The 14,381-nt window shown below is 41.4% G+C and overlaps 1 protein-coding gene across 2 annotated transcripts in view; it reads right to left on the reverse strand.

The window, feature by feature from the left end:
* acsl5 (acyl-CoA synthetase long chain family member 5) overlaps positions 1-13,293 on the reverse strand; it is a 13,475-nt gene extending 182 nt beyond the window's left edge. Inside the window, exons 1-20 of one of the 2 annotated variants that reach the window (XM_061027671.1) lie at positions 13,199-13,293; positions 11,435-11,600; positions 10,573-10,684; positions 9,828-9,892; positions 9,631-9,732; positions 9,452-9,551; positions 8,057-8,235; positions 7,870-7,902; positions 7,729-7,780; positions 6,372-6,445; positions 6,216-6,293; positions 5,988-6,122; positions 5,728-5,862; positions 5,548-5,643; positions 4,650-4,722; positions 4,439-4,527; positions 3,448-3,564; positions 2,411-2,554; positions 2,081-2,182; positions 1,816-1,887 (exon numbers count right to left, since the gene is read on the reverse strand). In XM_061027671.1, the coding sequence (XP_060883654.1) occupies positions 1,816-1,887; positions 2,081-2,182; positions 2,411-2,554; positions 3,448-3,564; positions 4,439-4,527; positions 4,650-4,722; positions 5,548-5,643; positions 5,728-5,862; positions 5,988-6,122; positions 6,216-6,293; positions 6,372-6,445; positions 7,729-7,780; positions 7,870-7,902; positions 8,057-8,235; positions 9,452-9,551; positions 9,631-9,732; positions 9,828-9,892; positions 10,573-10,684; positions 11,435-11,590 (1,914 nt within the window). In that variant the 5' untranslated portion in view covers positions 11,591-11,600; positions 13,199-13,293. Of the gene's footprint in view, positions 1-1,815; positions 1,888-2,080; positions 2,183-2,410; positions 2,555-3,447; positions 3,565-4,438; positions 4,528-4,649; positions 4,723-5,547; positions 5,644-5,727; positions 5,863-5,987; positions 6,123-6,215; positions 6,294-6,371; positions 6,446-7,728; positions 7,781-7,869; positions 7,903-8,056; positions 8,236-9,451; positions 9,552-9,630; positions 9,733-9,827; positions 9,893-10,572; positions 10,685-11,434; positions 11,604-13,198 lie in introns of both variants that reach the window. The other variant, XM_061027670.1, reaches the window with a different exon arrangement.
* Between the last annotated feature and the right edge of the window lie 1,088 nt (positions 13,294-14,381).

Raw genomic sequence — 14,381 nt, forward strand, 5'->3', positions numbered from 1 at the left:
GGTTAAAAGACAGTTAAAAGTCATTTAAATTAGACGTCAGTAGCCTAGTGGTTAGTGCGCACGCCCAATGTACAGAGGCTGAAGTCCTCAAAAGCAAGCCGCCTGGGTTTGAATCCGATCGTGTGGCTCCTTCCCCGCATGTCATTCCCCCCTCTCTCTCTCTCTCTCTCTCTTACTCACCTGTCCTATCTCTAAAATAAAGCCATACAAAGCCTAAAAATAAATAAACTAATAAAGTAAAAAGTAATTTTTATGGAAAAATTTAATGATTTGGCACAGACGGCCTAGCGGTTAGGTCCCGCCCCATGTAGGGAGGTTGTAGTCCTCCAGGCGGTCAGCCCAGGTTCGATTCCGGCCTGTGGCTCCTTTTCCCACTTGTCATTCCCCGCTCTCTTTTCAGTCTAGAATAGAATTCAAGATCCTTCTTCTCACTTACAAAGCTCTAAATGGTCAGGCACCATCTTATCTTAAGGAGCTACTAGTGCCGTACTGTCCCTCGAGAACATTACGGTCCCAGAATGCAGGCCTACTAGTGGTACCTACAGTCCCTAATTGTACTATGGGGGGTAAAGCCTTCAGTTATCGGGCTCCTCTCCTCTGGAATCGTCTTCCAGCCGGGGTCCGGGAGGCAGACACAGTCTGTATTTTTAAGAATAGACTTAAAACTTTCCTTTTTGATAAATCTTATAGTTAGGGCTGGTGCTGGTGTAGACCAGCTCCTAGTTATGCTGCTATAGGCTTAGACTACCGGGGGAACTGGCACCCTGAGCTCCTATCTCTCTCTCTCTCTCTCTCTCTCTCTCCCTCTGTGCATATACAGTACATCATATTACTGTATCTATCTATAAATCTCAGTCACTAACCACCTACTTTCCTGGGAGCTCTTGAGCTCTCTTAGGCTCCTCAAGACCGTTGGTTGACGGCCTGCCAGAACAGAACAGTCTCGAGATAACACTTATGAGTTGACGCTATACAAATAAAAATTGATTGATTGATTGATTGATTTTCCCTGGTTTCCAACTTTATCCACTGTCCTCTCCAAATAAAGGCAAAAAAATCGGCATAAAAAAAACAAATAAAATCAATGATTTGAGTCTGTTTCACCCAAATCAAAGTTCAGTCAGCGTATCGAGATATGGTGGTTCTCTTAACGGAACTCAAAGGGGAATTTGGGGATTGTTGAAAGAGAGAGAAAAAGAGTAAATTGTAGGAAATCTGCATGGTCCATTTATGTTACTCTAAAGACACACAACTTCTTGTTTTAGCCACTAGAGGGAGAAGTGAGGCAGCTTTAGTGGCACGCTGCAGCCAGAGGTTTGATCTCAGATGTGTGTAACTTCAAAAAGCATCGGATTACGAAATGATTAAGTGTTGAGTCACACAGCACAAAAGCAGAAATACATAACAGGCGATAAGTATTCCCATATCAGGTAGACAGAACACATAAAGCCCATCATAGAGCCACATGTCCGCACACTGCATGATCTAAGGTGAGTGTGTCCAGAAGGTCTCTACATGAAGATAATGCTTCTGACAAAACAGATGTTTTTTATGGAACTGCCCTTAAAAAAATCATGTGTCATATTAGTCAGAATCAGCGCAGCGTTGGTCTAAGAGTTGGCAGAAATATGGATTTGTTTCAGATCCGTGTATTCCCCTTTCTGATGATCAGATCAGGACCATCTGAGGATTAAAAGTATTATTGTTGTATTTTGGCCGAGTGTTAAGTCAAACACACAGACCATCGTCGAGAAAGACTCGTTCTGTAATGTGGCAGAGATCACCTGCACACACGTTACACAGAGGAGTGGTTACCTGCTCGAACGACTTGAGTCCTGCTTCTTTTCCCAGTTTAGTCATGTCTGAAAGAATGGCTTTCTTCAATTCCTATGAGGTCAAAGAAAAGGCATTTCAGTTAAAAGAATCAAATCGGATGAAGTTAATTTAAACACAGCCGGACTCTGCAAATCAAAATGAATATTCTGGTTTACCGCAGAAACACTGGAAGTTTAAAATGTACACTCGGCTGTGTTAGTGAGACTCCAGAGGTGTGTGAGTGGAAGTTAAAGAGACACATTACCGTGTTTTTGCAGAGGTCTTCAATGGAGCCGTTACATCCCAGACTTTTGGAGAAATCAGGAAGGACTTCAGGGTCAGGGACCACGATGGCGACCAGGCAGGCCTACAAACACAGGAGAAAGAAAAGGGATTATAAAGAGGGTATGTAGGGCTGCTACATGGGAAGCACACCAGGGCCCAACACCCCAACAGCCCTGGTACACAGGGAGTGTATGTGTGTGTGTATTCAGTAGCAGTCGCTCAATAACAGAGTTTAAACCTGAATTTCCCCTAGTCGATTCATAAAGTTGTTTTTTTTTTACTGCATGAGTGTGAAGCTGCTGGTGATTACCTGCAGACTGTCTCCGTGCACAAACACCTGGGCCACCGGTCCACTGCGCACATACACGTTCTCTATCTTCTCAGGAGCGATGTACTCGCCCTGAGCCAGCTTGAAGATGTTCTTCTTCCGGTCGATGATCTTCAGAACTCCACTCTGTTTCAGGAAACAATCAAAGTGCACAAAGTTTTCTATTTCTACTTCTACTTTCTTTTTTAAAATCTATTTTTTTAATTCTATATTGTGGTATCTATCTATTTTTTTTGTACATTCTTAATTTTTCTTTTTTTTATTTAAATTGTACTGTGGTCACTTTTTGTTTGCAGTCTTTGCTCTTTGCTGCTGTAACAATGTAAATTTCCCCGCTGTGGGATAAATAAAGGATTATCTTATCTTTTATTCTAGTTACAAAACAAAGGTGAAGTTTGGTTAACATAACCCAATATACACATTTCTTCCTCATATCTTCACGCTTAAATCTTTGCTTAAATACCAGTCAATGTAACGGCAACATTTCCATCCCAGGAGATTCTAAAGGATACTTAAACTCAGACAGAAACTGAAGGAACTGTGACGCCTTAGAAAGCGATTTGCCTTGTTTGCTTCCTTTTTTTCCCCAGCAGCATCCCAGTGCCAGCAGGATCTCAGTAAGTGACTCTCCCAGTTTGAAATACTTCAAACATGTTCACCTTTTAGCCCGGGTTAGTTTTGCTGCTGCTCACAGATTCAATTTCATTAATTTGACACATGTGTATTAAACTAAAATACCTGAAGAAAAAGAGAATTACCATGTTTTCAGAAACATCATGTGTGAGGAATCTTTAAAACATTCGTCTCAGTGTTTGTGGAAAAAAAAAAAGGAATAAGAATAAATGAATCTGCTAGAGGGACTCGAGGACTCGTTCCACAAACTCTTTTCATGTGGTGCAGAAGAGCTTTAGGTCGTTCACCCTGGACTAATCACTGCACTCATCTACATGTGGTGTAGTAAATATGAAACTGGCATTTCCCCCCCCCTCCCCGTTGTCTGTGTTTCGGTTTCTTCTTACTGGAAGCCATTTTCCGACGTCTCCCGTGTGGAGCCAACCGTTCTCATCCAAAGCCTCCGCAGTCTTCTCCGGGTCTTTCAAGTACCCCTTGAACACATTTCTGCCCTTGATGCAAACCTGGAAAAACATCAGAGAGAAGAAATTAAGTTTGGACGTCCAAGATATTTTCAGCAAACCTTAAAAAAAAAACGGGATGACATGTACATGTATTTATATGTATACGACAACAATCCTGTTTGTTTACCCATCTCGTCATATTACTTTTACTCACAATGGCTTTGCCAAGTTTGGAATTTTCTTTTACAAAATGTTTATTTCTCTCTTCTTTCATAAGAATGTTTAGACAACTGTGTCTTAAACCTGTTTAATTGTTTCTCTTTACTTTCTGAAAAACGTTTGTAACTTTGACTAGCTGCAAAACATGTTTCCATTTTGCTCTGAATAAATAGTTAAATAAAAAATAAAAAAACTTAAATGGATTAAAAATGTACTCTGAAGCATGAAATTAAAAAAAAAAAACGGGATATTCACTGAGCTTTAAAGATTGCGCAAGTCTAATCTGTGTCCACATCAGGTTCAATCCTGGTCGACACATAACCGTGAGAAACGAGGGACAAAGTTCCTTCATGGTTTAATATGATTCTAGAAAACGGTGACTTTACTCTTTAATTTTTTTAAACATTAACATGTGTTTCAGCTTTCTTCATTCCTGTACATTCACAACTTGAGGATCGGAGTCTTTCAGGCTTCTTTAGTTTCACAACAGTGAAAGTTGTCTTTGGATTCACAGGTGATTAAAAACAGAAACTTCTTCATGTTTTTAAGTGATGTTGTCAAGTTTCAAACTGAATTCTCATGTTGGGGAGAGACGGTGCATTCTCTGTGGAGCAGCACACGCTGACTCTGCTGCCTCTCGGCCTCTTTAACTCCCTCTGATCAGGACGTCGTTTTGATATCGTTAACCCCCCCGGTTAACTCCTCGTCATCTCACCTCCCCCTCTCCGTTTGAAGCAAAGTAGTTCATTTCTTCAACATCCACCAGCTTCACCACGTTACAGGGCAGCGGCGCTCCGACGTGTCCTGTGGTAAAAAAGATCAAGTTGACCAAATGTAGAAATCTTAATTAGACGAGTGATTTGTTATTAGATCAACTCAGAAGGGGTGTTAAAGCGAGGGGGGGGGGGGGGGGGGGGACTTCATACCCGAGGTGGCGTCTCCCGGCATGGTGAAGGTGCAGGCGGCCGTGCACTCAGTCTGACCGTACGCCTCGAAGATCTGACAGTAACAGAGACAGAGGAGTGTCAGCGGGATCTCATTTACACATCAGTGATCAAAACAAGTTGGATACAATCGTGTTTCATACCATCGGCTTAAACCAGTCCAATTAAGTAGAACCCTTTTAAACTTAAACTTTAATAGTCCCTGCGGAGTGATTGGTTTTGCAGCTAGGCATTAAAAAGGACAGAAAAAGACAAAATACATTTAAAAAGCTAACAAGGTAAAAAAAAAAAGGTACTGTGAGGTTTTTTTCCCCCAATTCTAAAAAAATTACAAATGATCTCCTGGAAAACATTTGGTGAACATAGTTTGGGTATTTTAATTCCAAGGTGGACTTAAAGGCAGAACATGCAATTTTTTTTTGATCCAGCAGATGTCGCCCTTGAGCACCAGCATGAAACCAAAACAACTCTCGCTGCATTGTTGTGTTAGCATGCTAATGCTAGCGATCTTTATCATGCTCGTATCTTCACACTGCATGTAAATTTACCTGAAATGAGCGTGATCTAGAAACACAGTTAAGCAGTGAGTACAGTATGTTATTCTTCTTTTCTCTAGTCCCTCAATTAAACAACTTTTATACTCGAGGGGAGGAGTCAGCCGGCTGTCCTGGCGATGTAAACAAACTGAAGATAGGACTCTGAAAACTCTGAAAACATCACAGACAGTGGGACTCGGGTGTTACACCCATTGTAGACAGTCATGACTCACAGAGTTATTTTCAGACTTGATTTCTGCTACATTTAAATGTGAAAAATCGCATATAAAGCCTTTAAGGTAAACTTGAAAGAAGTTTGAAAAGGAGACATGAATTTTCATTACCTGGCAACCCAGAGCGGCCCTCAGGAAGTTGAGGACAGGCTGAGAGATGGGTGCTGCCCCCGTCACCATGACCCTCACTCGACCCCCGAAAGACTCCTACACAGACAGAATGATTCAGCAGGTGAACATTCAGAGGATGTATTTGATTTGTTATAATGTTTAGAACACCTGAAGCTGCACCTGAACTTTGTTGAAGATGAGTTTGTCCCACAGGCTGTTTTTCCTGACGATACCGTCCTTCACCTCGGCGTACTTTCTGTCCACGGCGAAGTTCAGCAGCCACTTCTTGAAAGGCGATTTGGCTCCACTCTGAACCTAGTGTGTGACGGCAGAGTTTTCTTCATTGCCGCGTTTGAAATGAGACACTTGATGGGGTTGATGTTGAAAGCAGAACGAGAAGGAAAGCGTGGGCGGGGGAACGTCAGACAACAATGTCTTACTTTGTCGTAGACGCGGTTGAGGAGTCGAGGCACGACGGGGAAAATGGTGGGCCGGAGGGTTTTCATGTCGTCTGGCAGCAGTCTGATGTCTCCCTGGAAGAATCCCACCCTCGCTCCAGCACCGTACACCACCGTCTGGAAGAATCAGAAGAAAAACACTTCAATATGTCGTCTTAAGTTTTAAAAACAACGGGTTGAAAACATGTTTTTTATTGATCTGGACCTCACCTGAACGACTCTCTCAAACATGTGAGCTAACGGCAGGAATGAAATGCTGACATCCTCCGTACTGGGGACGATTGATGACTGTGGGATGCACAGAGGCCTCTGGTTAGTACTAATTTAATAACATGTACACTCAAATGAAGATGTAATGATCTGTACCTCGAAGGCTTTAATGACACCTGCAGCATCTGAGACCACGTTCTCATGGGTCAACATCGCTCCTTTGGGGTTCCCTGAGAGAGAAATACAAACAATATGTTACAAATAAATTTCCTTTAAAGGTTTTATATGTGATTTTTCACACTTAAATATAGAAATCAAGTATCTCCTCTGAAAATAACTCTGTGAGTCATGACTGTCTACAATGGGTGTAACACCCGAGTCCCACTGTCTGTGATGTTTTCAGAGTTTTTAGAGTCCTATCTTCACTTTGTTTACATCGCCGGGACGGCCGGCTGACTCCTCCCCTCACGTATAAAAGTTGTTTAATTAAACTAGAGAAAAGAAGAATAACATACTGTACTCACTGCTTAACTGTGTTTCTAGATCACACTCATTTCAGGTAAATTTACATGCAGTGTGAAGATACGAGCGTAATAAAGATCGCTAGCATTAGCATGCTAACACAACAATGAACTGCGAGTTGTTTTGGTTTCATGCTGGTGCACAAGGGCGACATCTGCTGGATCAAAAAATCACATATAAAGCCTTTAAGGTAACGTTACAGACAAGAATTGAATTTGATGCTCTTGTTAAAAGCCTCTTCTTTTACTCTACTTCTCCTTGTTACATTCAGTACAGAAAACGTGTGTTTTCAAATTAAGAAAAAATTCCCTAAACGTCCCGAAAACTGAGGTTTGTACCTTGGACCAGTTCAAGGAAAGTAGTCCATATCTTGGCAAATATTTAGATTAGAGCCCTGACCGATTTATCGGCCAGCTGATTAATCTAGCACCTGCAATGCTAACATATTCTTCTTAGTTAGCATCAATCAAACTTTATTTGTATAGCACTTTACATACAACAAATGTGTCCCAAAGTGCTTTACATCAACAGCAACAACATGACTCCCTCCCCCACTCCCATCCCACAATCCAAACACTAAGGTGAAAATAACTAGATAAGAACAGGTACTGAGGAAACACAGGAGGTTCAAAATGTAATAAAACGAGATGGAAGCATGCTTAATGTTGGTTAACAAAAATTTCTCAGAAATATTGGATCGATGAATTTGTTTAGGGGGGGGGAAGGCAAAGTCCTCAATTCATTTCATCCTGCAGGATTCATGAATGTCTGCAGCTAATTTCTTGGCAATCATTCCAATAAGTGAGACTTTTCACTCATAAACAATGATCATCATGCAACAAACTTCCACTTGTTCTACTGCTGATCCTTTGAGAGTCAAACATCAGGGAGGCATGGAGGTTGATGCTACATTTTTGGGGATTAATTTTTTCTGCTTGGTTGATTTTTTTTTTTAAATCATGAAACAAAAAAGTGAGTGTAAGAAGATCACCTGTAGTGCCACTGGTGAAGCAAACAATGCTGAGGTCTTCTGGCTTTGGCGGCTGTTTGGACATAAAAATCAGCTGATCAGAACAGCGTGCAGCTTATTACATCTCTAAAAAAAAAAATCAAATGGACTACATGAACTTACCACAGGTTCATGAAGGTGACTTTTCCCCAGAGCCTGGAGAACAAAACAAGAAAACATGTTTTCAATCATGTTTGTGCTTCTTACAGAATCATCTGCAGGGACCGATCTAAAACAAATAAACTGAACCAGGATAAACACAACCAAAGACTCTCCCTCTGTTACCGATCATCTGTTGAGCATTAAATACCTCCACATCCTCCATGGACACGATGTCCACCCCGCACTTCTTCCCCCTCTCCACCAGCTCGGAGCTGAAAGGGTCCATGATGACGACGGTTTTGAGGACAGGGGTCTGCTCCGTCTCTCGCGCCTGCAGCAGCGTTTCTGCTTTGCTCTGATTGTCGCAGAGAACGGTGGAGATCTCCGCTGTAAGAATTAAAAACGTACACCGGCCGTTATGTGAAAATACTCTATGAGGAGATACAGAGGTCAGATCTGGAGTCTCTAGAGGAGATAGGAGAATATTTGCTGACCTCATGTTTATTGATTTATTGATTGAATTAAATGTAGGTGGGCCTTTTCTTTTATGTGTATTTAGTCATGTTTTGTTGTATTGCCCTAACAAAGCCAAGTATAATTACATATCTCCTTGTCCTGACTGTACTTTTAAAGAGTTCCCAAACTTTTCGGCCCATGATCCCCAGAAATAAGATGCTAGAGACCGGGGACCCCCCACCGTCCATGGAGGTGGTTAAAACATTTTTGCACACTTATAGGCCTCTCCAAACACTGATTCCTCTCCAGGAACAAGGGAGACAGAAACATCAGTCTGACTATAAAAAGGTAAGGGCAGCGAGTGTCACAACTTACAAAACAGCTTTGACTGCATTTTCCCATTTTCCTGAATTGATTAAAAACATGCTAAAGTTCAACACATAACATACAACTTTAACGAGGAAAATGTTTTGTACATTTGTTGCTGCTGCTGTTTTGAATGCACATCTTTTTGCACATTAACTTTTTTATGTATGTATTTTATCCTTTAGATTTTTTTTATACTTTTACAGCCTTGGTTCAGAGAGAGACAATTATTCTGTTTTTTCTGTATGTCTAGTATGTATGGCAAAAATTGACAAAGACTCCTGGTCTGATGGTAGTTTGCAGGTTCTGAAATCCAGCTACAGCTGAAAACCAACAACTAGAGGACGATAATGCTTTGTCTACAAAGAGAAACCAGAACACTCGCAGCACTAAAAGTTAGTCCCTCACCTACAGATCCTGCATTCATACATTTGTTCATACAGACACAAGAATTACATTTAAACTGATTTAAAAAAACTTTCAGAAGATCCTTATGATCATAGCTTGAAGACTTTTGGTGTTATTTGTCAGGATGATGTAGTTGCAGAGTCAGAGCTGAAAGACTTTCAAGGCAACACATGCAGAGCTGACAAAATCAAAGGTACTAAAATAAAAATGTTCTTGTCGTAAATCGTCGTGTAGTCATCAGATAAACAAAAAAATCAGTGAGAAGAGATTAGCACAATCTCGACACAGATCCCTGCAGGGACTGGAGAGTTAGCGGCCTCGGTCTCAGCTTTGTAATTAGCAGCATTAAGAGTGCAGGCGAAGCTCCAATTACCTTGGTTTATAATGAACACCAGAGCCTCAGGACCCAGGGTGTCGTACAGGGGGACCGCTACCATGGAGTAGGTGTAACAGGCCAGTTCACTGATAATCCACTGAAATAAGACAACAATGACAGCATGTTCAAACTAACAACAGCACTCCTGTTGCCCCTTTTGAAATGTCCACGCTCACCTCTGGTCTGTTCTGAGCGAAGATGCCGATAAAAGTATCCGATGTGGGCTGTAAACCTTTGTGAAGCAGCCCTGACCCCAGGTGCTCGGCTCTATCAGACACCTTCAGGCAGAGGAAGTGGAGGAAAGGTCAGCGGGAGTCATCAGCATAGTTTTTTTTTTCTTTTCAAACTGTTATGGTGTTGCATGCTACGTTACCTGTTTGTATTTTAGCCACTGGTATGTCCTTCCTGGCTTCCTGTAGCCCAAACATGGTCCGTTACCTACAAATATGAAAACAAGGGGACAACATTAGGCTGTGTTTACTTCAGGGTTTAGATACTGATGTCCTTTTCTTTGCATTAAATAATTAAAAAAATAAGTCTCACAGCTCCCCAAAACATGTGTGTGAAGTTTCTTGTTCTAAATCCACTCTGATCCTGTATTTGATCATGTCTATAAACCCCTCTATTTCAGCCCTGCTCAGAACAGGCTGTTTCTGTGTCTGTACCTTTAAATATGTAAATGAGCTGTGTCTGACCACGCCCCCTCTCTGGAAGGAGATGTTTACTCGGGCTTTCTCTCTCCATGTCCTATTGTTTACGGTGAGAAGGCAGACTCAGAGGGCAGAACAAACACCTAGCTGTGGGAGTGTCACCCACCTGGGGGAGGGGCTACTGCCCTTTGTGATGTCATGAAGGGGAAATTCTCCAAACGGCCTGTTTGAGCACACATTTTCTGAAAAGTGGAGCAGGCCAGGGTCACATTGAACTACTCTGACTTTCAACTCTAACTCCAATCACCAAAAAAAGAAGAGCTCTCGTTACAGCCAGCGGCTCCTTTGTCTTGAATGATTTACAGTTGATAAAAGTTATAAAGTAAACCGGTGAAACACTGATAGCGGGAAGGCCCGTCCTGTTGGTGTGACTGATTAAGTGACAAGTTCATCGAAATTTCAAATCACCTGAAACTTTAAGACCCCTCTGAAACACCTCGTAGAGGGTCTTGGCTTCATCGTACTGAAACGCTGTCAGGTTGTTGTTGTCCTCGAGCAGTGCCGACTTCCTCGCTCCATCCTGAGGACAGCAAACAGAAATCACATTAAGAATAAACAGCTCCCTCACACTGCAGAGTTTTCAAAGTCCCACAGTCTTAATTACAAAGGGAGATTTCTGTTCCCATCTTTTTTAAAGTTATGCCTTTTCGTCTTTATCAGACAGCTGAAGAGAGACAGGAAACACTGGGACGAGAGGTCGGGGGATGACATGCAGCAGAGGGCCGGGGCTGGATTCAAACCCACGGCCGCTACGAGGATTGTTAGAGCATCGTTACATGGGGAGCATGACAGAACCGCTAGGCTTTCTGGCCCCTCTTTTCCCATTTTCATTGTGTCTCTAAGTTAACAGGCTACAGGACGGAAATGCTAAGAAAACGCTGCACAGCTGTTTGATTTCAAAAGCCAATGTATCGTGTATACCGTCCCCAAGGATAGTGGGAGTCAAAAGTGGCTTGAATTTATTTTTCTGAAAAATCTGAGACTTTAAATCAAATAGGGATCATCATACGTTTGGACTGTTTCCCTACATTTTGGACGATACAGCTCAGGTTTCATCGAGGAGCTGCTAATCAGAACAAAACTCCAGGTTCTTTCCAGATCTCCAGAGAAACCGGTTTGATTTATGTAAAACTATAATACGATGTTTTTTTGGTACTTCAGAGATCACACAAAGATCTCGTAGATGATGTCATGACTGAAATTATAGAGCAGGAAAAGTCAAGTGTGGGACCTTTAAACTTCATTCACTCTGCTGTCTTCCATCCGTTACCTTGATGCCCAACGTTTGGCATTCGAGGTCGACGGGGGTCCGGATGGGACTGGGTCGTGTGTTGAGGTAATACAGAGTGGCACCAAACACGGCCAACAGCGAGAAGATGGCCGGGGTCGGGAGAGGAGAGAACAGCAGCGTGACGAGGGAATCCATGGTGCAAGGCCTGCTGGGAGACAGAAAAATGTTGGCTTTGACGCGACTCAGGAATAACAACTGTAACAGTTTAATCTCTGAAACGACGACATATTGTGCAATTCTGAGCTCCCTGACACTTCCCTCGATGTTTTCTCCGGAGCAACTGGAGGTCAAAGTCAACGCGTCTTGTGCAAGAGGGTTCATTCTTATCGCTCACGACTGAGTCCATCCCATGAATGTCAGATAATAACATATGGTTCATTCATACTCAGTGATTGAAGCACAACGTCTTGGTGTTTAAATGCATCGACCCTCCACTCTTAAAACATTCCAGAAATGGATCAGATGTTTTCACTAAGTCATGTCTGTTTGTCTCGCATTTATATTTCTGGAGTCACGGGTATCATTTTATGAAACATACAAAGAATCTTATTGGTTACACGCCGTTTGTTGCATCTGTTAAAGATGAAACATTAAGTAGAAGCTGTTGCACATTTCTGAAGTGAACTATCACCATGCATCTGGTGTCATAACTCTCATCATCTCAAATATCAACCTATGATATATTCAATGTATATATATATATACTATATATATATATTCAATGTACAACTCTTCATTTAGAAAAAAATCATTGTCATGTCAATTGCTTTAAAAATCATGATTGAATGACCAATTTTGTCGCTTATTTATTTACAGCATGACCTGAAATTGAGCCCTGTTTCTCTTTTGGTCACTTTAAGAATATTACTTTTAACCGCCATGTGACACCTGCCTGTAAGTGTTTTGTTTTATTTTTGATTGTTGACTAATCATTGTAGTCATTTCAAGCTTTTTTAATTATTTCTAATTGTATTATATATATATATAGATTATTGTGATTTCATTTCCTGTGGTAGCTTGAACTCATTTTGTTTCTACAATTCTACAATTCACTTAGCAGACGCTTTTATCCAAAGCGACGTACATCAGAGAGTAAGAACAACACAAGCAAGGATCTAGAAAAAAGGGAACAATGTCAGTAAGAGCAAACGATCAGCTTTGAGTCTGATTGGACACACAGGTGCTGACAGGAAGTGACCAGAGGCAAAGCACAACATTGAGGGCAGTTCTTGAGAGCTCTAATCAGTATAGAAACCATCTTATAAGTCGTCGTTATCAAACAAAAACCATCGTCATTACCATCATCATCATCAATAATATGGAGACCATCATCATTAAGTTAGTAGGTATTCATGAAAGAGCTGGGTCTTTAGCTTTTTCTTAAAGGTGCAGAGGGACTCTGCAGATCACATGGAGTTTGTCATGTATGTATTTATTCTCGGCATCATTGTAAAGGAGAGTCGCCCTCAATGATCTCTCCGAGAACTTCCATAAAGGTTGATGATGATTTTAAAGGGACAGTGGAGCTCAGGCTAATTTCCATCTGTAGTCCCTTTGCAGGTTGGTGGCTCAGACGTATACACATTTACATAAAAAACCACAACGACGAGCACAAACCAAACAACAACATAGACTGCAAATTAGTCAACAGATATGAAAAGTGGCTGTGCAGGTTGTTCCAAACAAACCAGGAGAAAGTGACCCTCAGAGTTAAAGAGCTTAATATCATGGTGGCTCTCCTACCTGCTTGTGTCCTCTCAGGTGTTCCTCTCAGCTCTCAGGAGGGCAGGGGTGTGTGAGCTGTGTGTGTGTGTGTGTGTGTGTGTGTGTGTGTGTGTGTGTGTGTGTGTGTGTGTGTGTGTTAACAGCAGATCCTCTTCATCCGTTTTGCAGGAAGAAGAAGAACTCATAAAAAAACAATCAGTTGAAGGAAACCTTTGCACCTTGGACACCTTCACTTCCACTGATAAAAAGAACACAAGGGGAGATATGGAAACGTTTAATTGTCGCTGAGTGATAATTCAGATTCTGTACAATAATAATAAAAGGTCATTTTATTCCGCTTAATACGACCAAAAGTTTAAGGACTCATTGTGCATTATAATTCTCATCTACAGCTGTAAAATTAAAGTTACTGTAAAATTCATTTAGTGGTAATATAAAGGTTGAGCCAACTCAAACTACTTTATATAAAGGTTGGAAAGTTACATTTTTAAACCGTGCATCTCTGAATGCACCAGCTGAATAAATCCAGAGTAACAGAACTGTTTTTACATGTATGACAGGGCGGATGGAAAGAGTTTATTTATCCTGTGAAGGAATGGGAAACAGACTTGAGATTGTTTATCACTTTTCTCGTCTTCTGACTACTCAAAGCACTTTTCCTCTGCAGGTCACACCTTCCCATTCACACCCTGATGGCAAAGGATGATATGTAAATTGACCGTCAGAAGTAACTAATCCCATTCATGCACATTCATAAGCTGCAGACGAAGCAGCGGGAGCAAACTTGGGGTTAAGTGTCTTGCCCAAGGACACATCGGACATGTGGTTACAGGAGCTGAGGATTAAACCCCTAACTTTCCGGGTTTGGAAACCTGATCCACAGCCGCCCCTAAACGTTTATTAAAAAGACGTTTAACCTTTAAGCTAATTTTTCTTTTATGTTGACAGAGTTAGAGGGGGAATGGGGGATCATCTGAAATATGTAAGGAAGCAGACTAACAGTAACAATGGCTCCCTTTGAAATGCAGCCGAGTAGAATTATAAAGAAATATAAAATTGCACATTACCTTAACTTTAATAGGCTTAATGTGTGTAGTAAATGTCTATATTTTAAGTCATGTTTTAAACATGTTAGTGTGATTTATGAGCTTTTTAAAGAGGGAGGTTAAGATCAATTTATGTTTTTATTAACAGGATGTTC

Source organism: Labrus mixtus, chromosome 21 (genome assembly GCF_963584025.1).
Source record: "Labrus mixtus chromosome 21, fLabMix1.1, whole genome shotgun sequence".
Taxonomy (NCBI): Eukaryota; Metazoa; Chordata; class Actinopteri; order Labriformes; family Labridae; genus Labrus; species Labrus mixtus.